Here is a 22,171-nt window from a genome sequence, read left to right as displayed (position 1 = left end):
TTACCAGAATAAAAATCGTCTTGGATTGGGTCATGTTACTCCTTGCTTAAGATACAAGATTCATTGTCGGAGAAAGCCCAAAATATCTTTATCGTATGTTTTGATTACTAAATTGAGCTGGATACATTCAAATACATAGCTAAATTGAATTGTATGTATTCAAACCATTTGTTGGAACTGGCAATAATTTTTAAACATCTTTATCATGGTTGTCAAGATCTTGATTATGGCACTGACCATTTCTTAAATCGGCACCGACCCAAAAATTATATATTATCCAATTTTATAGATTCTATTGCTGCTTGTTTTGGCTGAGATCGGAAGACAAGCAACTGAGTCTTACACAATGGTGCTAGAGTGACCTACAAAATAAAATTCAGACCGAACGTTTTCGCTTCGGTAAAGAACCTCCGACGCTCAAATCAGGAACCAAAGAACAATAAAAGCAATAACTGATTCTCTGAGAGGAGTTACTTAACTGGGTCCTTGAGACTTTAGTTATTTATAAAGGATATGGCCCAACAACCGTAGAAACGTGCGATTCCGATGTTGTTGGGTTGTTGGACGTATTGTTGTGGGCAAGATGTTCTAACCCTTATCTGCTTCTATGGGATTATGAGATTTAAATATCTTTTTTGCCCTCATTGAATATTTTCAAAGATCATGTTTAATCTTTTAGTTTTCTTAAATTGGGTCAGTGATGTCACCTCATGATACATGAGAATTCTATTTGTTAATTGCATGGACTATCACTTAGGAGCCGAGAGTATTGAGGATTTTAGCCTTCATATGCTCTCCACGTGAGGATATTTATTGTTCTTGGCCTTTTCTACATAATATAGGTGGTTGCCATATGAGTCAAAAGGCCATTGAAATATCAGAGTGGATCACGTAATGAGTAGAAATCAAGTGAAGTCTCAACTTGACATGAAGATGGCTAAATATAGAAATACCTCAGCTCAGTATGAGTATAGCTCGGCCATCTTAAATCTACGTCCCAGATATGAATCCAAGGCATCGAAAGTATCTTTACTTTTATGATTTTAGGATATGCTCCAAACTAGGCAAAGAAATTTAGCACCTTTACTTTTCTTTTATGATATTAGAATTTTCTAAGAGTGGTAATTTATGTTGTCCCACTGGATATTTGATCCAACCTGATCTTAATAAGATGAATTTTACCCAATCTACAATAATTTTGGGATGAATGCAGGTAAATGGTAGGATCCATCCCAAATCCAATTCGAATACATACATCTTTTCACAATTGTTTTTCAAGGCCAAAATAATTTATTTATATATTTTTTTAAAAAATATAGCTTTACTTGTTATGATCTATCTAACCCATCTTATTTAATTCTATCTCTCTGCGACACGTATTGGACAGGCACGAGTAATGGCTTACCCGATCTGTAGCTTTTTTTTGGGATTTCCTTCCTCTTTTAAGAGGCTATTAATTACTAAGCATGAAAGAAACTGACCATTGTCAATAGGATGTCACATCCAAAGATCTTTCTCATATGGATTTAGATGATTGACCTCATCTTGTTGAACCTTTGCAACGTCCTCTTCATACTTCTGTTTAGCCTGCAACTGGTTTGATATATCCGCATCAGTACATACTGCAAACTGACAACTATATGTGATGAACCGCATACACAAAAACATTTGTGCCATGGTCACGAGACCTCTATTGGGTGTGGAAGACATGACCTTTATATGTCCTGACCTACTGCAATCATGTTTCTAATGCTACACGTCTCTTCATAATTGTTTTTCAAATGATCAGGCATCCAAACCTGGGCTTCCATAAGATATGGATTCCAAATGCCATGCTACAGATTTTATCAGTGATAGTATTCTATACAAAAATTTTAACCTTTTTCCCTCCATCGATCCATCTATGAATACCCAAACACAGAGACAGATAGATAGATAGATAGCATTATGTTGTTCTACTTGAAGCCAATTTTTTTTTACCGAGACTGTTGATTGAGGTCCTAGTGTTCAAATTATACACTTAGGAGATATACATACACAAGCAGTGACAGCCCTGGAAAATATTCTGGATTGGAATGTTGACAGAGAGCAGCAGATCCAGTCTAATGTTGGGAACCAAAGTATCCTGCTACCAAGCAAAGAGATTTTTTGTTTTTGCTTGTGTGATTCTAACCTACCATATTCATTTTGCTCTGGCAGTCATGTTTATCAGGTATGCAAATAAATAACTCAGTCCTTTTGAATAAGATACGATAATTGGAGATTGTGACTTCGACTATGAACTCTTCTACATTAGTTCGCATGTTCATGGAAGAAATATGCAGGGCAAAAAAGAAGTCTTATCTACAATTTCGTTATGCAATGCAGTTAGGTAATTCGCATACTGCCTCGTAGAGAAGTAGATCAAGTATCTCTACCCCAAGATCCGCTGCAATTTCTCCAAAATGTTGTGCTCTCGAAGTTTCCTTTGAAATCCATGTAGAGTTCTTGAGATCCTCCTCCGCTAGCCTGCAAATCTTTCCCAAAATGTCTGAAAAATCTGGACAAGCCTGTTCTTGATTCCTCGATCTCTTGCTTTCCTCATCAAGAGAACTCATTCCTCCATCCCTGGAGAATGTAACAAGGCCAATGTTTGGAGTCGAGCAGTTGACATTCTCATAGTTCGGTGGCAGCTTTCTTCTTGAGCTCTGCCGTATTGGTTGCTTCTGTTCTTCTGCATCATATAAAGATTCGAGCCACAATTAACAAAAAAACTATACTTTAGAAACTATATTAATTTCACCATGCAATATAACAGTACCAGTAGATGGAGAATTGGTGTTGTTGCGGTAGTCACAATCGATGTATGCGAGATCCAAAACTGAAACAGGACTGGAATTCTGAGAGCTGCACTCCAGTTCCACTTTCCCTCGAGCATTTTCTAGCTTCTCTTTAAGGTTGGACCTGTCCAACATAATTGGCATTTCTCTTTGTTCTATGGACTGAATGGAATCCGCAGCTTTGGTACCTTGGCAGCCTTTACTATGAACATCCTTCTTTCGAGAACGGCGGACTGCCGAGTCCTTAACTTCACCATGTTTCCTCTCGGGCAAGTTCTCCTTGTGACCGTGCTGCTGCTCGACTGTCTTGTTTTTGTTCTTCTTTTCTCTGATTCTTCTCTCTGTTCTGCTCTTCTTTTCCACTACTCTGGCCTTGTGCCCACCCTTTTTCTTTTCCTTCATTTCTCGAAAATCCATCCTAGTTCTCATTCCATTGGATGCCATGGCCTCTTCTCTATCATCAGACATGAAGCTCAGAAGCAAGAAATCGTCGTTCTCCTGCTTCAAGTACGTCGGTGTTTCATGAAAAGACTGTAATGTCTTGAACTGCGGGCTATGGCTCCTCTTGGAAAGAAACCCAGGCCAGCTCTCGAGCGAGTTTGTAGACCGGCTTCTCGCCACCAACTCAGAAGCAGCACATGGATACACTGGCATCGACTCCAGGCCCATTAAGCGCGCCACGATGCCAGGACTCGGCATTGTCTCCTGCTCCACCTTCCACTCTTGGCCAAAAGCAGCATTAATCCCATGGCTTTGTTCGCTCTCTCTGCAATCGTTTCTATGGAGACTTCCGCAAAGAAAGCGACGAAGAATTCCTGAAGAGCAGCCATCAGCAGCGGCGTCATTTGAGGGTAAGTAGAAGGAGGAAGAGATCTTCATGAGGAGAGGAATTTGGAGAAGGGGCAGAGGAATGATGGGTGTGTGGAATTTAGCATCAGTTGATGATGGATAAAGAGTGAGAATTTGGAGTGGAATTTGACTTGGGAAAGAGGTGGGTGAGGCAGGGGAGCAAAAGGAGAGGGCGACATGTGAGTGGGTGGAAAGGCAGGGGAAGGAGATGGCTCTGTTTTTGAACAGAAAAATGGTGGTGGGAAGGAGACGGTGCCGTGGTGGTCTCTGTTCGTGGTGTGAAAAGTGGTTGAGGTATGGGGCCCATTGGTCTCCCATTTATCTTGCCATCTGGTCCACCGTTTCACATTTGGGTTGGGGGCAAAAAAGGGGAAAGAATCCAAAAAAGAAGGGCCTGGCACCAGCCGATGTCTCTGACTTTTGTGGAAATGGTGGGGGCCTCCCATTGGTGGTGGTACAGTCAAAGCACCGAACCGACTCATGAATTGAATAGTTTACCAGTCACCGACGGGAGCCTCGTTGTTTACTCGGCTGATGTCACCAAAACTTATGGTGCTGGGTCACCGTGAAACTTGTGGGTTTTAGTGGTTTTTTTTTTTTTTTTTTTTCTGTGGATGGAAATGGGGGCACGTGGAGAATTTTTCACTGATGGTATGTGTAGCGTACGCATCCTTGCAAACAGCTAGCACCACACAATGGAAAAGGAAAATTTATGAGAACATTGTGAAAATTTATGAGAAAGGAAAATTCCATTTACTGGTCAAGGTTAGATATCTTGATCTTAAGAAGAGGGACAATATGATATTGCACTCCATACTGGTCGTGCCCATCGCTCAGATTAGTGATGGAGATTCCCGAATAGGCTAGTCAGACACATCTACATCCTTTTATTGTTCCTCATATGTTGGAATCTTAACGCAATGCATGAATAGTGTACCCATAACTAAATCTTACTATAGATAATGAGTATCTTGCTTGTGAGATGTACATGATCAACTATGGTAGAGAAGTGGCGATTTGGTAGAGTCAGCATGGATGAAACCTTTGGTGAAAAGAAAAATATTGTAATAGGAGAATGGGAAAACTATTTAATCATTATGGAGAACCTGGTTTTTATCAAATTCTCCTTTTTATTTTGTTAATTTTGAAAATGGTTGTTGCACATAATTCTGAAGTAGGTCTTGTCAGAAACATTCAATATATCTTAATTTTAACATTGTAGAAAAGCAAAAATACTGTCTAACTTTTCAATTCTTATATTGCCCCAATTAGATTAATTTGTTAAACAATAACAACCCCATATTATATTTCTGTCAACATTACATACTAAATGGTGCATCAACTTCGGTTAATAACAACACCAAAGCTAATATTACGAACCCCTTTGTGATATATTTATCATATTGCTTTTGGTTTTGCAACCATTACCATGCCTATTGTTCAGAAGAGAGCTTAAGCAAGTGGCCCTTGATCAGGAACTCTCCAGTTTCATGAACCAACCCTTGCATGAGGTGTGTGGAGTGTGACCTGTTCTTATCTATATATTCTCACCGACCAACCCACTGAATGGTTGGCTTCACAGCATGCGTACGAGGCTTCCGTGTTTCCATCGGATTCTGGGCCGGAGCATGCCATGGAACCAAACCCCCGTGGCCACGGGGGCTGAGAAGATGTGGACAGCCCATAAGCCACCATAATCTGAGCACTAGGCCGACATTCCCATCTCATAAAAAGTATGCACCATCCAGTATTTGAGCGAAACAATGATTTGTGGGATCCCTGGAAGCTGATACATGGTCCACCGGAGACTTGCTGCCATCCGTTCCTACAATTGCGGCAGCTGATTTCATTGTGGATGAGGTGCTAGGGAATAAGACACTGCCACTTCCAAAGAAGAGGAAAAATTTACGTAATTAAGTTTGGAAATTTTATTCTTATCTTTGTTTACTTTTCTCATTGCCCGAACAACTGGAGAAGTTTTTTTTTTTTTTTGAAAGAATTTTGGTTTTTCAAAGGTTACCCGAAACCAGTAATAAATGTGATATTGATGCAAGTGCTAGATCAATGCACCGATTTGGGCCTGTGTAAAGGGCAACGGGTTACAACAACCGATATGTAATATGGAAGACGACAGTTTTGTCGATGGACCTGGAAGGGTCGTGCCAGGCCCTGGCCCAATTTAGCCTTTTTTGTTGGGCTGGATAAGATTCTTGTTGGGCCTCATTCATGTTTGCACGAATCTCATTCCCTTTATCGAGTGAAGAAAAATTCTTTGTGCACCACCTGCGGTATAGAAAATCTGACGTGGAGCACACCATCACGTCCGATTGGACCACGTAGCCACTGCTTTTTAATATGAATTTAACGTCCATAGTTCTACTTTTTCGTTTGAAATTTTGAATGACGAAAATGCTAGTTCTATTTTTTCGTTTGAAATTTTAAATGACGAAAATGCTCCTTCTTTTCTAAAAAAATAATGGCATCCTGCATCGAAATTATGATTTTCTGGATAGGATGTTATAATTTTTTTACGAGATGTCATAAAAAGAGAAGAACATTTTCATCATTAAAAAATTTATAAAATTTTTAAATGACGAACATATTCCTATCAAATAAAATGTCAATTTTTTTTAAAAAAAAAATAAGTATTTTCATCATTCAAAATTTCAAACGAAAATGTAGAACTACGAAAATTAAATATGCATTGAAAATTGATGGCTACGTGGCTCAATCGGGCAAGATGATATGCTCCATGCCGGATTTTCTGTGCAGCGGGCGGTGTACGAAGAATTTACCGTTGGGTGAAACTAAGTCGGGCTTTAATTGTAAGACAGGCCCGACTTGTCAGCCTCATCATATGTATCTCGCCCCAGGCCTGGTTTTGGGTTAGATTAGCAGATGGTCCCCTCTGGTAAGATGTTCGGGACAAAAAATAAGATATGGATGATGTTATCTGGGAGTAGGGAGAAACAGTCAGGTGAGCTTGCATCTATATATGCAATGCTATTTAGATTACATTCCGTACATTTTTTTTGAGAATACTTAGATTCTACTTAAAGAAAAATAAAAGACTTCAGCCATGGAGCAAAGTAATGAAAAATGAACAGTCTTAGGCGCATAGTTCTGGTATGTAATTGCTGGATTTACTTCTTGTATGCCACATTTTCTGCCTTTTCTTCACATTATGGGTGTTATGAAGCAGGGGGTTTTTGGTGTTGGGTGGTTTGGTCTTCGTACAGCTCTCCTGTTTGTGAACCATTTTGCCTTAAGAGTAAGGTTTATATTTGAATTTAGATTTATTAATAATTTCGATGCAAATCCTTTCCAAAGATTTCAAATCGCGTGTCATGATTATTTTGAATTTAAATCTAGAAGGTGAAAAAAAATCTTCTAATGGCGAACTCAAATGATTTGCTCAAGTGACTGATTTAGAACTAATTATGGTGTTTCTGCAGATACCGAGGAAAGGTTATGGGTTAAAGTCTCTAACAATCTGTCACTTTACAAATGATCAAAGTAATATTGCTACACCTAACCTATCTCAAGCTATTTTTTTAACTTTGAAAAAGTTTACTACAATGACACGTTACCTTTGTCTTCCAATTTACTATAATAAAACTTGCTTTAGCACATGCTTGTGATGTATCTATGTCATATTCCATGCAGGTCCAAGCATGTTTATAAAAGAACATTTTTGGTGTAAACAAAGGGAATCAACCTCACAGGCAATACTTGCATCACAGTCACAGGGCCAGCCACCTGAAATTTCTTCCTACGAGAGCCTTGAGGGTTGTCGCTACTTTTTTTCTTTTTTCTTTTTTCTTTTTTTTTTTTGTTTGGTAACATCGCTACTGTTCTTCATTGCTGTAATTTTTCTTTTAAAATATTCACATCAATAAAATTGTCATTGGATTTGGGGTGCTACCTGCTTGCATCATGCTTAATCATTGGAGAAAGGGGAAGTCTTAGCCGCAAGAGGAAGAGGTGCAGCGCTCAGGATTGGAAAATGCTAGTTTTTCCCGCAATCGAATTCTGAACAGCTGAAATGAAAAGCTGAGCTGCCTGCCATTTGTGTAATTTAAAAGTTTTAAACCATTAAAAATTGAAAAATATAATGATAAAAGATAAAAGTTATAAAAAGAGAGAGTGAAAAATGGGCGGGTTGCTATAGTGTAAACCGGAAGAAATATGGACTGGTTGCTGATTTTTCCAATTTCTTTTTTTTTTTTTTTTAATCTGAAAAGAAGACTGTTGTGCAAGCACAAGAGTGATTTTCTCAATTCTAGAATATTGATTTGGAGATTTCAAAAGCCACAGCCACCGATCATGGTCATACAAGAAGAATATAACCAGCTTCATGCTCTATTGAACTCAGTCACTCTCAACCAAAATTTTTTTGAAAGACTGGGAGGTTGAAAGCAACCACCATGATTTATATAGTAGTAAAACAAGTAAATCAGTAGAGGTATTTGCTGGCCTTCGTGGGGTTCATGCTGGAAGAAACTATTTCTTCCCAACATAAGTAAAATTCCTCGAAAATCCGAAGATCAACTGTTATTCAAGGATGCTATCTACAAAAAATTAGAAGTGGTGTGACTGAGTTCGCACTGCAGCTCAGTGGAGATGGCACTCGAAAGATTCTTTGTTTAGATAATGTTTGTGATAGTTAATCCTTGAGAGCCTGGATGAGTTTTAAGTTCTCCAACTTCAGCTTTCCGTGATAAACTGCTGTCCAGCTTTCAAGTAGAAAGGTTGCCTTCTCCAATATATTCCATGGTGAGGTAGCTTACCATCTAAAAGTTCTATTGTTTCTTTCCTTTCAGATTGACCACGTCAAAACCGCGAGAAAGCAATCCCATTCATCCAGTTTTAAGGCATGTTCCCATGTTCTCCAGGAGCTCCATATTTGAGTCAATGTAACTAGGAGAGCCCTTATTCATAAACATCTCTGGATTTGATGCCATATCATCCTCATGTAAGCACAAGTGAAGAATATATGATCTATGGTTTCATCTACTCTGCACATTGTGCATGGTATCGAGTGACACTATTTTTTTTTCTTCATATTTGCTTTTGTTAAGATTTTGTTGTGGAAGGCTAATCAGTTGAATACTTTAGTTTTCTCTGACAGTGATAGATGCCAATCAACTAAAATAAACTATGAAATAATTCCTGCATGCCTGAAAAATCTATAGCTATCTCTAATTGAGAAACCTTTGGATGTATTCCAGTTCCATATTATACAATCATGATCATCATTTAGAGATATATTATTGTGAGAATCATGTAGGTGTATATTTAGTCCCACATCTATTGTTCGTTGGAAAGATCTGAGATGTTTATATAGGGTTAAAGAATCCAAAAAATATCTTTCAGCAGTTTTTTTTAGTGAGGTCCTAGATTATTACAAAATGGTATTAGACCCGACTCAATCTATAATCTATATAGACTAGGAGATACTGCAGTACGGGTTTACTGGGACCGACCACAGGCCAATTGTAGTATTTATGAATAAAAATATAAATTTAGATCCTTAACCCGATGAAAATATTTGGGTTTAAATGAAGGAGTATATGAGAATCTGTGCGAACATATATTTAGTCTTATATTGGTTATTCATTGAGACGATCTTGAATATTTATATGAAGTCAAGGAACCAATAGAATACCTTCCGACTAATCTTTTTGGGTGAGGTCCTGAGTTGTTATAATTTTGCAAAATTCTTGATAACTGGCTTCATTCTTCAACTTTCCTTTGGTTCAAAATAAGATTACTATCATTTTGGTGCTGCACAATGGGAGGAGATCTGCCATTGTTGCTTTCTTTCTTGCCGAGGTTGAGTATAGTATTGGAAATATATTTTTTAATGAGCTATTCATTGAATCATTTCAAAATTTTATTTGTCTCCTATTTTTCAACTCGAACTTTAAGGGTCGCACAGGATTTGTTATCCGAGGGTTAGATGCTAGATTGCTTGCAGCAGGAGGTATGCATTTCTTTGAACCCATTGTTTCAAGAGCGGAGCTCCATGCCGTCTGGGCAGACATCATCTGTACTCTGCAGGAGTTGCGGGCAAAGTGAATTATCATTGAGGGTGACTCTACAATCATGATTGGCTGGATCCAAGATGAGATGATGCACATGGATGACTATCCGCTCCTCCGAGACGTTCGGCTATGTGTTCGTGACTGCATGGCGGCGTCAGCTCAGCATGTCTATCAGGAGGCAAACAGCACCACCGACTGATTGCTTCCTACGTGGCGGAGCATACCGACAACTGGACCTGATGTCAGGATCAGGTCTGTCTACGGGCCCTACAGAATATTTTATTTTTTGATCTTATGGGATGCACCCATACTATATTAGTGTAAGCACCCACTTGTAACCAAAAAAAAAAAACTATTCTTTTGGCGCTTCAGATGGCTAAAAAATGTCTGTAGTTTGATATGGAGGTAAGACTTGGGGTGGACTTTTTATAGTAGACATCCTGAATAAGCTTCTTCCATGGCCTAGATTGTTCATTGAAGTACCTTCACCAGCCCTTCATTAGCATACTCTCAACCAAAATTCAGATCAGCTAATGTGAAGTTTAATAGCAAAAAGTTAGTTGCCACTGCATCCTCCTTCCACCGGCTCAATACCAGAGGGTATGAAATGCTGGTTTGCTAGCTCACTTTCGAACCTCGCCACCCCTTTAAAGATAAGGTTTTTTTGTGGTTGCGGTGGGAAAAAGGGAAAAAAGGCTAAACACTAGAGATAACCTTGGGAGAAAGACATGTAAACATTTGGATGGATTTGTCTTTGCAAATCATCCATATGAATATGTGGATCATCTCCTCAACATGCCATCGTTTTCTCCATCATCTGGAAGACAGCTTGCTTATCCTCTTTTTTTTTTTCGATTGGTAGAACAGTTTGCTTATCTTTTGGAGTACCTCTCGTGCAATCAGCTTTCGAAGACCTGTAGAGGCATAAATGCCCTCCTAAATCTACCCAATCCATGATTCTAACGTTATTTTTGTCGCAATGATTTGAAGTTGTTGGAAAGAAATAAATGAAAGAATCTTCCTTAACAAATGTGGTTCAATTCAATCAGCAACAGCAAGAAGCCATACTCTATTCAATGATTGGTCAGTTTTGTGTGGTCAGAACCTCCTCCTAGAATTTACCAAATTCTGGGACAAAATAAAGAATATCCCTTCACAATTACCTGATGCATAGAGATTTTCTTTGACGCAACTGAAATATCCTGCCTTTTAAGAAATTCTCCCTCAAGTTGCTGTCGCATTACTGCTGGTACCCATCCAAGCTATGTTCTGTTTGTAAGAGGACTCGGATAATCAAACTTGATGTTCGCTAAACACTGCAGGATCTGATCTTGCAATTAGTAGCTGCAGTGGTACTAAGCCGGCCAGCTTGTTTCATTATGATAGTAATCAGGATGATCTTGCGGACTTAGATACACCACAGGGTGGACTAATAGTAATCATGATGCTGGGCATTGTGCTTGCAAATTTCTACATCTATTTGGTGCTGATATCTTCCTAAATTCCCTGCTCTCATCTATTGTTCACCTCTGATTAGGGATGGCAATGGGTCGAGTTTGGGTTGGGTTGGCCCATGCTTATATCTGCCCTATAAGTAAAAACCCTATATCCATACCCATCTCGTAGCACCCCAAATCGAATCGAGTCGAATCAATTAAAGATGTGAGTCGGATCAGCTCGAATAGATAAAAATGATTGAACCATATCGGATTAGGTACATATAAATAATATAAAATTTTTATAATTTTGAAAAAAAGATATATATATTAAAGTTATATTGGATCGCATTCGGGACAGGATATACCATTACTCATATTTGATCCAAGCCCACCATGAGTATTTTTTCTAGAACCCATACCTACTTTAGGTTCTGATCGGATCGGATAACACTCATCCCATTCTGGTTGGATACTCGATGGATCGGCTAAAATTACCATCCCTACCTCTAATGTAAATAGTTTATATTTTCTAATAAATGTCAGGCATCTAATTTTGATCTCTCTTTCAATAATAATAATAATAATAATAATAATAATAATAATAATTGGGGTAAATCCTAGTCTATCAACCAATTAAGTGTAAATCCTCATCTCTCCATCGACTGAGCGTGCAACCGATTAAGAGGACCATGCCAAATTTTATATAAGCCGACAATCCAATTCAAAGTTCAATCGACTATGGTCGACTAGGATTTAGTCGGTTTTCAACGACTAAGTTTGGCATGCGACTATCGTTATCCGGTTAACAACTTTATTGATTTTTTACCAACTATTTTGATCCCGAAAAAATAGCAGTCAAGCAACAGTTATTCGGCACAGGTACTAACTATCCATGATCTTGGGGTCATGGGATGCAATAATCGTCCACTAATGACCCATTACTCGATTTTAATGATGATTAATGAAGTAACTATCCACTAAAGATAATAAGTCCCTCATCTTGAATTCTAACAAACATAAGTTACATAGTAACCACTACAAAAAAAAGATTATTAGCGATAGCTATTAGCGACAGTAAAAAAGCTGTTGCTAATAGCTGTTTTATCGACTGATATTTACGACAGAAATCATACTCATCGTTAAAATCATTAGACTTATTAGCGATGGCATTTTCGGTTATTAGCGATGGAATGCTGTCGCTATAAAATTAAATTATTATTAGCAATGACTTTAGCGACGTAATTTAATCATCGCTAATAATATGTCCTAAAAATCCCCTAGGTCTGCAATGGGCTCGATTCTATCGGCCCCCACCTCCTCTATCCTCCCCCACCTCTGATCTTCATTTTCTTCTGCCCCATCGTCGAAGCCCTCGAACTCCTCTCCCCAGCCCCTGCATCATCGGAGCCACCTCGGACCTGGCATCCCCCCATCGGATCATGTAGTCTCGAGCCCGCATCCCCAAGCTCCCCCTTCTTCCCGACAGCCTCCCAAAGCCACCATCCCACCGCCCCGACCTCCCCCTTCTTCTTGACCTCCCTCCATGTTCCCCCACCATCGTGCCCTGCTAGATCGACCCTCCCCATCGTCGGATTCGTCGTGCACCACCTCCCCCTTCTTCCCCCACCTCCCATCTTCTTCCCCAATCGCATCGCCAGAGCGACGCACCGTCGAACTTGGACGGCCTCCCCCCTTTTTCCCCAGCTGCACCGCCGGACCCGTGCCCCAATCTTCCCTGTTTGGTGAGCATTAGCGGTGGCGACAGCGACAGCAACGGCAATGAAGCCGTCGCGCACCCTGTTGCCTCCTCTTTAAAATTTAAATATTTAAATTTAGATTTATCTGATTTATTTAATTTAATAATATTTAAATTTAAATATTATTTATTTAATTTAATAATATTTAAATTTAAATATTATTAATTTAAATATTAATAATATTTAAATATTAATAATATTATTTAAATTAATATTATTCTCGAAAGGTGAAACTGCTTTAGGAAGCTCTTCAATGAGAGTAGCCCTACTACCTTCGATAGCAGAGATTCGAGGTCGGACCACCATCAGACCGACTTTAGCCCGCTCATCTACTCTGACAGTGGTCGGAGCAGCTCGATGATTGGATTTTAGACCCTAGATCCGGCTCAAAGCTCGAAAAAAATTTTGAGTTGGGCTCAAGGAGGGGTGTAGCCCGATCCGACCCGTTTCTAACCTTATTTGCAATGTCGCTCGGTACTTTGAAACCTTCAAGGTGAGATTTGCCTGGATGCCATACTAATATACTCATGCGGCCTAGTCGTTTGGCACACCCCAAGTCTGCATGCACGGGACGACCCCTTTATGCTAGCTCAACAAGCTGTTCAAGTGTATTATACTCCTATTCCATCAAGGAAGAGAGGAAGAAAAGATTGGTGGACTGTATGTAAAGTTATATCTCGAGTCATTCATTATGAGCTTGAAGAAGAAGAAGAGACCTATTTACCAGAATACTTTCAAAAGGATGAAACATTAAGAGTTCATCAATATTTAATAGATGCAAAGTTGGATGCTCCAAAAATTCTCCTATATGATGGCCAACATGAGGAGGTAAATCATACTAAGTTTGTTTTTAAGGAGCATCCTATTCAAAAAGATGAAGAAAAGAAAGAAGTAGAAGAAAAATCTGAAGATGAGGAATTGGAAGAAGAATCTAAAGGGTACTAAACATCTAAAGAGAAAGATGAGTAGTCGACCTCAAGGAAGGAAGAAGTCGATCTCAAGGACAAAGAAGTCAACTCTGGCACACTGAAAAAGATTGGCACGCAGCAGGAGTCGGCCCCAGGATAGATAGAGCCGTTTTTGAATAATTTTAATTATTTTATTTGCTTTTCATACTTATCTTGCATCTTTTTAATTATTATATTGCTTGGCATATTTGTATAATTAATCCGAGAACCTATTTATTTTTATTTTCAGAGATTACAGGATGAGCACTCCTAGAGAATAGAGCCATGCTAGCTAAGAAGAGAGCACCAAAGAATAGAGCTCCAGAGGAGAGAGCTCTCATGCAAGCAGCTCATATGGTTTTACAACACCCGCACCATGAGTTAAAATCTAACACTAGAAATTCTCCATTAGGTTATTTTATTTTTTACTATCTGATATAATATTCTTTATGATCTTTTGCTACTCTTTGGTTCGGATGATGTCACCATTAACCCCACAGTCACATAGAGCAGTGGCCAGCTCTGAGCCTCAACATCGTGGTAGAGAATCCACCCGGCTCGTGGCATCTCCGACTCGATCGGAGGATAAAGAGCTAGTATATATTCAGAGCTGCACGTAAGTACTAGATCCTCGAGCAATATTTTTAAAAACTTTTTATCATTTTAAAATTAATATTTATTATTCAAAATCAATTTTGTAGGATATTTAGGGAGCCTGGGACGTCTCATGTCGTTATCGGGATCGTCCGACGATTGATGCCGGGGTCAGTAAATGAGTTCTCCAGTTGGCCGTCGAGGGCTAGCTCATGACGCTGTATGGGAGATATTCCTAATAAGTCAAAAGTATTTAATTTTTAAATTTATGGTATGTTTGTATTCTATTATTGATACACAACATCCTTTATTTGCAGTCATACTACCAATTTGAGACTCCTCAGGATGAAGAGGCTGACCGTCGGACCTTCGAAGAGGTCACCACACATCTGCTCTATGATGGGCTATACCATCTCAGGCAGTCTGTGATTGAGTTCTTCAATTTTGAGTCACCATCGAACTGAAAGTCTTTCATGGATCACTAGATGCGAGGGAATATTTGAAAGGTCTCTGTGATCAGTGGAGTAGTGAGGAGTACTCCAATAGACGACAGAGGTCCCGACAGAATCGGGCCGCCCAACAGAATCCGATCAAGTATACCAATGGTTATATTGGCACACATGTCATTACAGACAGATTGGTAAAAATTTTCAACTTATATTAATCTCATAATTAGTTGGTCATATGTTAGTTTTTATTAACTTGATTTCTTTATTTATTATAGATACGGTAGCTGTAGTTGTGGGAGGCCATACATCAGTCTAGGAAGATCGATGATTACTTAGATTCTAGGACCAAAAGAATCATAGTAATTCAAAGATTATTTATTAATTTTTTATATGTAGTGATATGTATATTAGCACTAATGAATTTTTACACCACATAGACGGATTATGCGGAGTACGTCATAGCACGGCACGATGAGGGCCCATCCTCTCAACCCCTCCTTGACCTCGAAGGATGGCTCAGGGCCATCGAAGGGTTACTAGAAGCTGGGTCATAGAGTTCGGACATAGCTTCGACCCTGCAATGGCTCGCTAGTCTTCGACGTCCTCCTCTCATGCCTCAATGATTCAGACGTGGGGTGATGCACATGTTGAGGAGGTCATACAGAGGCTTTTTCACTAGCGACCACAAAGCTTCTGAAATGTCATCTGCGACATGGTGGTTAAGATTCTCTGAGATCCATATCTACGCGATCAGCTGAGCTCGTTATCACAGCCATTACAGTAGGTAAGTTAAGCAGTATTAATAAATTTGTTTACTTGTCTTAAATTTTTATATTTAGAAACTTCACATAGTTAAGCTTGAGTCGGAAGAAGGAAACCTAAGGGTTAAAAGTCAATATACCCATTCGATGGATAGGATAGAGGCATAGATATGTCCATATCATCGAATGGGTCGTGTAGAAAAAATTTATTTGAGAATCAGAGGAGTATACCGAAATATATCCCTCCCTACCGGTTTAGGCTTAAGGCAGAAGGGAGGGATACCCAGGGAGTTAAAATTTAATCTAACGATCCGATGGATGGACCGGAGGTATCTATAGCTCCGTATCATCACATAAAACGTGTACAAATAATCCATTCAAAAATTAGAAGAGTATATTGAAATATATCCCTCCGTGCTAGTTTAGGCTTCAAGCGGGAGGGAGATAGTACCCAGAAGGACAAAATTCAATTTAACCGTCTGATGAAATACTAGCTGAGGGTATCTATAGCTCCGTATCATCGAATGGAATATCTAGAAATAATCCATTTGAGAATCGTATCATTTATATAAATATATCTCTCAGTAAAAATTTAGACTTGATGCGTATCAATTACTTTAGTTTTACAGTTTTAATTAATTAAATTTTTATATTATTAATAATATTTTATTTTTTTTATTACAAGATGCTGGGATATCTAAGTCTTATCCACCTGTTGCTGTAGAGGACGTACAGGAGCAGGAGGAAGAGGAGGATATCCGTTGATTTTTTTTTCAGCTTTGATGTAATATATTTGATATTTGAGTAGTATTATTTATACAATTTAATTTTAATATAATATATAATATTAATTTTTATTTATGATAGTGATAATTAATTGTTAGTTGTTATAATATCCATAAATATATATTATTTTTAATTAAATTATAACAAATTTTAATATTTAAAATTATTAAAAAAATTTAAAAAATTTATTAGCGACGGCTGTTGCGACGGCAGCTCCGCCGCTAAAGGTACTATTAGCGATGGCAGCCCTGTCGTTAAAGACCTTATTAATAATGGCCTATTAGAGACCAAAATACATTGCTAATAATTTTTTTTAATTTTTTAATTAAAATTTGAAAAAATATTATAAGCGACAGAATGCCGTCACTAAAGCCATCTCTAATAGGCATTATTAGCGACCGTGAGATTGTCGTTGCTAATACATAGCTTCAGTGTTACATTTTTTAACGATGGGGTTTGTTGTTAATACTATTAGCAACAGCATTTTTATTATTAACAACGGCTTTTAGTCGTCACTAATAATCTAATTTTTTGTAGTGTACAATATTTTCTATCTTATATAAAGTAGTCAGCAGGAAGACTAAGATAAGAATTTTCTGATCGCTAAACATTCTGCTCTCGTATTTTGATCTTTTGTCCTGTTCCACATCTCCAGCTGACTTTGACATTGAAGGATCTTCCGTCGGACAACTTCCGACAAACAGATTTGATTTTGTAGATTTCCCGCCATCCAATAATTAGGCATACCATCTCGATTCGCAGCCGATGATCTCACTGTGGATTTACGGCAATAATGATAATAATAATAATTATAATTATAATAATGATTGCGATGATGAGGATGATAATAAAATATTTTTTTATTTTATTTTTAAAAAAATTCTATGTTCAGTAACACCATGAGCCCGGTTTAAACTTATTTGTCAGCAGCTCATGGACACGTTAACTGTCACACAATTTTTCTCGCAAACCGTTTTTAGATTCCACACCTCGAAATTTTGTAGAAGGTCGCATGATCCTTTTTTTTTTTCATAAGAAGCGTCGCATCATCGTTCAGAGAAACCAACTTTGCGTCAAATCATGAATCCCCATTCTTAAGGGCATCTTCGCACTCACAATGGATGTGCTGGTTGTGATTCCCCCTCCAAAAAAGACAAATGACGTTACCCAAAGTTCATAAATAAATCATGTAAACCTATTTTTGTAACTTCACCTCCGTCAGCAGAACGTGATGTTACAGTTAAAGCCAAGGATGTCTAGACTCTAAATTTTCTATAATTCTTCTCCTTCTAATTTTATTTTCCCCGTAACTTTTCTCTCCCTTTCATTTTGTTATACTGATCAATAAAGTTACTGCTGACATACAAAAGACTTTTAAGTCACCATGAATTTATTGTAAATGAATTCTGCCGTTAAAAGTTCATTTCTATCAGATCTAACTCCCTAAGGACTTGGCCCGAAATTACCAAAAAAAAAAAAAGAAAGAAACAAAGGTTGCGATAAAGCTCAACGAAGCAGCCAATAAGTTTTTTTTTTTTTTTTGGAGTAAAAGCCAATAGGTTATTTGGTTAAAACATACGAACCATACAGGGTTTTGATGTCCGTAGCTATTTTTCCCACCAGTTGGTCCATCAAGTCTGATCAAGATTACATCAGTAATCAAATACAAGTTTATTTTCATCAAGATATCATCAGAACAGTTCCACCTTTGCCCCTTGAGAGAGATGGATGGAAACTGATGCTTCCTTTTACCACTTGTTTGGTCAACCATCAGCTTCAAGAGAATACTGTCAAGTAGGGATCAGAAAATGAGTGGAGTGGAATTCCTCGCTCTCAAGAAACAAGAGGTTAGGAGCATATCAGACTCAATCAACAGAAGCCTCATCTCATCATTCACCCCCCTTTCCTCTTTGCTTTGAAAGTTTCACATCAAACAATTATAGCTTTGCTTTGCTGATTATCATCGAAAAGAAAAAGAAAAAGCTTTGCCACATGATGATATTTCCAAGCAACTTAACAAATACAAATTCGTGTTTGATATATATCATAAAAGATTCAACTGAGGACAAATTTCCCAATCTCTTCCCTTTTACTTGGAAGAGAAAAGAATGGATAATAGGTGGAAGCCGGGCACAAAAATTCCGGCTTTGAGGAATGCTGGAGAGAGTATCAGCTGTCTTCCCTTGCCAGTCAACCAAGTTTCAACTTGACTTCAGTTGAAAACTATTTCATTTGACCGTCGGTCTGATAGTAGACAACATCTCCAGTATCACCAACATAGTGATCATGTCTCAAGCTCTTTGCTAGGATGCCAAATAGGTGAAATGGCAAAGGAGCAGATTTCTCAGGCTCTCTGTAGTACTTTCCGAGCACCGGCTTTGCTGCCTCAGTCTGATACATCAATGCCAGGTTTATGAGTAATTACAAGTAGCATTTTTCTCATTCATCTTTCTGCAGAATGTGGAAGAAGAGGTAAAAAAAGTCAGTGTTACTCACAGCTTCCACTAGATGGTAATGTGGTATCTGCGGGAAGAGGTGATGGATCACATGAGTCCCAATATCATGGTGGATGTTGTTGATCCATCCATAATCCCGATCTAGTGTTGTCAGCCCTCCACGGAGATAACTCCATTCCTAGAGGAGAAGAACAGCGAATTCTTTACCTCATAAACATATGTGCAGGCAGGAATGAAGAAGCCCAGCACAAAAATTCACCCACAAACTAGTATCAGAACTTTGGCAGCCTAACATGTCTTCTAGATATACTAGGATTGGAGACTAACTTATCTTCTGTGTATAACAAAACAATGGTTTTATCTGTAGTGCTTGAATTAGTTTGCTTGGAACAAATTGACAGAAACAAGCAATGCAAAAGCCCTAAAAACATTTTTTTTTTTTAAAAAAAAATGCTATTTCCATGTGAAAGTGTAGAAACGAATTTCATGCAGTAGTATACTACAGATGGTTACAGTTGGTTTTTTTTTTTTTTTTAATGGCTGATGATTGATAGATGCACATTAGAAAGGAGGACATATATATGATTTTACACCTTTCCGCGATACCAGGGAAGTTTCTCATCATGCCCATGATGATGCAAATATGTCACAAAATCCAACCACATAACGAAAGTCTGCATCCAAAACCACAATTAATTGTTACAAAATTCACAACCAACAAATCCGTGAATGCTTTCATTAACATTAGACATAATTAAAAGAGGTAATAGACCTACCAAATAAGGAATTCCATACAGTTTAATCATTGGAACAAGGCCAAATTTCCATGTTAATCCTGCAAGCATCGCCACCATTGCTGACCAGCAAGCAGTTGATGTTAACACATCCTTCCTCTCATTTGGAACAAATAGATCACTATCTGGATGGAAGTGTGAACCTGTCTTCCCTGGACTCCTTTTCCACTGTAAATGGACATATAGATTAAGAATTTAGCTAAACTGAAATCCTCAGTGTCCAAAGTCTATCCCATTGAAGTGTGGCTGTGTGGGTGCTGACCAGGTACAAGGGATACGCAAGCATTGGGAAAGGCACTGTGAAACGCAGAATCCGAGTTGCAGATTCCAGACTCCTATATAACTTCTCAGGTAACTGCAAATAATCCAAAGCGATAAAAACCCATCATCAATTAAAATGTTTGAGGAAAACAGCAATCATTCTAAAAAGACAAAGTAGGAGCAAGCCACTGACAGGGTGCCACGACTCGTCGTTCTCGACATGCCCATGGTTCTGGTGATGAGTCCTGTGACTAATCCTCCTGCAGAATTTAGCAGTATTAATCCAACATTAATAAGACAGCCATAGGGACAAGAAGCAATTTCTTCTGATTCGATGGAATCCAACTGCCTTCTATAGATTGGATTGGAAATGGGGGACATACCAGCCATGGTAAGGCACGAGAATGGACGAATGGAGCAAATGCCCAACCACACTGTTCAGCTTCGGATTGGTTGAAAAGCTACCGTGCCCACTGCAAAAGATTCGATCTTTATACGAAAACAAAACTAATTTGGCTTCATGTTTCAGGGAAAAAGACTAAAAATGCGATCTTGGTGACAGAAATCCACACCAATCATGGCCAAGAACGAAGAGTGCCCAGAACATGGTGCCCTGAGCCACCCAATAGAGGGGCCACCCCATCCAGTTATTGAGGAAGGCGGCGGCGGCCGCGAGCCCAAACACAACGACCACATCCCGCACCACATAGCTCATAGATCTCCAAGGGTCCTTCACCCAGCAGTGCTTGGGGATGGCCGCCCGGATCTCCGCCAGCCCGAACGTTGGTGGCATCGCGGGATCGAACTCCGGCTCCTCTTTCTCATTCCCATTTACCACCCCTCCTTCCCTCTCCTCCTCCACCGTCGCCACCCTCAGCGGCGAACTCACCCTCCACGCCCAGTCCCGGTGGAATGCCCGACCTTGGAGGCAGATCGAACGGTGGAAATCCACGCCGCGGGGAGGCGGACAGGGGAGGCTCCGCCGCGGTGGCTGGAGCCTGGATTTGGGTCGGGCGTTATCCGCCGGGAGCGGTCTTATACCACGGCATTCAGATAGAACCCAACTCGCCATCCAAAAAAACTAAATAAAAAACGCTCCTTTCCCTCTTCCCGTGCCTTCCTTCCCAGAGTTTGAGTGTGTTTCCCGTCGCGGCTTTTAAGAGGCAAAGGAGAATGCTCGGAGGAGAGGAGATGAGAATCTCGACTCTCGAGGCCACTTGTCCTTCTTTTCCGAGAGCCTCTCGTTTGCCTCTCTCTCTCTCTCTCTGTGACAAGTTGCAGGGGAGGAGGAGAGATTTCGGATTCGTGGATTTATGATCAAATGATAAGATAAGTCTTTGCGCATTGGAATGGAGGGGGAGATGACGGAGAAGTGCGTGCACGAGCTAAATCTCGTTCCCCAGCACCGCCGACACGTGCGAAACGGCCGCCCCAGCCCCATGGATTTTGGTCCTTTAAGCCATACGCTTCGCACGTGAGTCCGAAACTGGGGACGGAGTCCGTTTCGGGTGTTTCTTGGTGATTTGAGGAGGGGTACTGTGAGATTTTGGTCGCTTCATTTCCGTGCGCTTTCCGGCGATCGTGGACCGCCAGGGGACTACCAAATGCTTATTGTTGTGAAGAGGAGATTCGCGCGGAGACGCCGACGGACTACGAAATATTTCTTTTCTGCGATGTACGATGTAGCGAAGCGGCATAAATAATGAGGTGAAGATGGCTGCTTTGGATCTGGCTCGAGGGTGACTGGAGAACCAGAGTGTACTCGTGTAGCTTGAAATAGTTAGTGGGAAGAAAAAAAATTCCTCATCTTGTCGTACTAATTAAACAAAACAAAACAAACAGCACCACATAGGATACTGGCATCATGCACTCCAGAACCAAGAGCTAAGTTGTCCAGGAAAATGATTTGACAGTTGGCGGGAGAATGCTCAACTAAGAGTATTTTTATAAAAACAATCATTTCCTCACCTTTTTTTTTTTTTTTTTTTTTTTGCATACGTTGTTTTTTTTTTATTTAGGAAAAAAAAAAAACCATCCTGAATTTATTATGATCGAAATATCACCCATCAGGCCATCTAAGAATACGAAGGATAGTGGGATGATAACATATAACATATATGAAAATAAAATGCAGGAAAGAAGATATCTTAGAAGAGAAAAATGGGAAAGAGCACCTTCACCAAGCGGCCACCTCACTACCATTCAGTACTCC

General features: G+C 39.3%; 2 protein-coding genes across 2 annotated transcripts; both read right to left on the bottom strand.

Annotated features, from left to right (window-relative positions):
- Positions 1-2,215: 2,215 nt before the first annotated feature.
- Positions 2,216-4,001, bottom strand: LOC105057099 (uncharacterized). Its single transcript, XM_010939554.4, has 2 exons — positions 2,801-4,001; positions 2,216-2,713 (listed from the first exon to the last, which is right to left on the bottom strand). Exons 1-2 carry the CDS (start codon positions 3,984-3,986, stop codon positions 2,355-2,357), a joined length of 1,545 nt encoding a protein of 514 aa, XP_010937856.2. The 5' UTR covers positions 3,987-4,001; the 3' UTR covers positions 2,216-2,354.
- A 14,417-nt stretch (positions 4,002-18,418) lies between these two features.
- LOC105057100 (omega-3 fatty acid desaturase, chloroplastic) lies at positions 18,419-21,211 on the bottom strand. Its single transcript, XM_010939556.4, has 8 exons — positions 20,532-21,211; positions 20,343-20,432; positions 20,153-20,219; positions 19,961-20,053; positions 19,681-19,866; positions 19,498-19,578; positions 18,945-19,082; positions 18,419-18,839 (listed from the first exon to the last, which is right to left on the bottom strand). The coding sequence occupies exons 1-8, from the start codon at positions 21,029-21,031 to the stop codon at positions 18,672-18,674; spliced, it is 1,323 nt and encodes a 440-aa protein (XP_010937858.1). The 5' UTR covers positions 21,032-21,211; the 3' UTR covers positions 18,419-18,671.
- Positions 21,212-22,171: the final 960 nt, after the last annotated feature.

Source organism: Elaeis guineensis, chromosome 14 (genome assembly GCF_000442705.2).
Source record: "Elaeis guineensis isolate ETL-2024a chromosome 14, EG11, whole genome shotgun sequence".
In the NCBI taxonomy this organism is placed as follows: Eukaryota; Viridiplantae; Streptophyta; class Magnoliopsida; order Arecales; family Arecaceae; genus Elaeis; species Elaeis guineensis.
Note: the sequence above shows the minus strand (reverse complement) of the source record. Positions and strands in the feature narration are given on the sequence as shown.

Coding starts and splice junctions, on each gene's coding strand:
- LOC105057099 (XM_010939554.4), bottom strand. CDS start 3,986: ATGGGAGACCAATGGGCCCCATACCTCAACCACTTTTCACACCACGAA. Junction 2,714..2,800: donor CACCAATTCTCCATCTACTG/GTACTGTTATAT, acceptor TATATGATGCAG/AAGAACAGAAGCAACCAATA.
- LOC105057100 (XM_010939556.4), bottom strand. CDS start 21,031: ATGGCGAGTTGGGTTCTATCTGAATGCCGTGGTATAAGACCGCTCCCG. Junction 20,220..20,342: donor CTCGTGCCTTACCATGGCTG/GTATGTCCCCCA, acceptor TAAATTCTGCAG/GAGGATTAGTCACAGGACTC. Junction 19,083..19,497: donor TTCCCTGGTATCGCGGAAAG/GTGTAAAATCAT, acceptor CTTCTCCTCTAG/GAATGGAGTTATCTCCGTGG.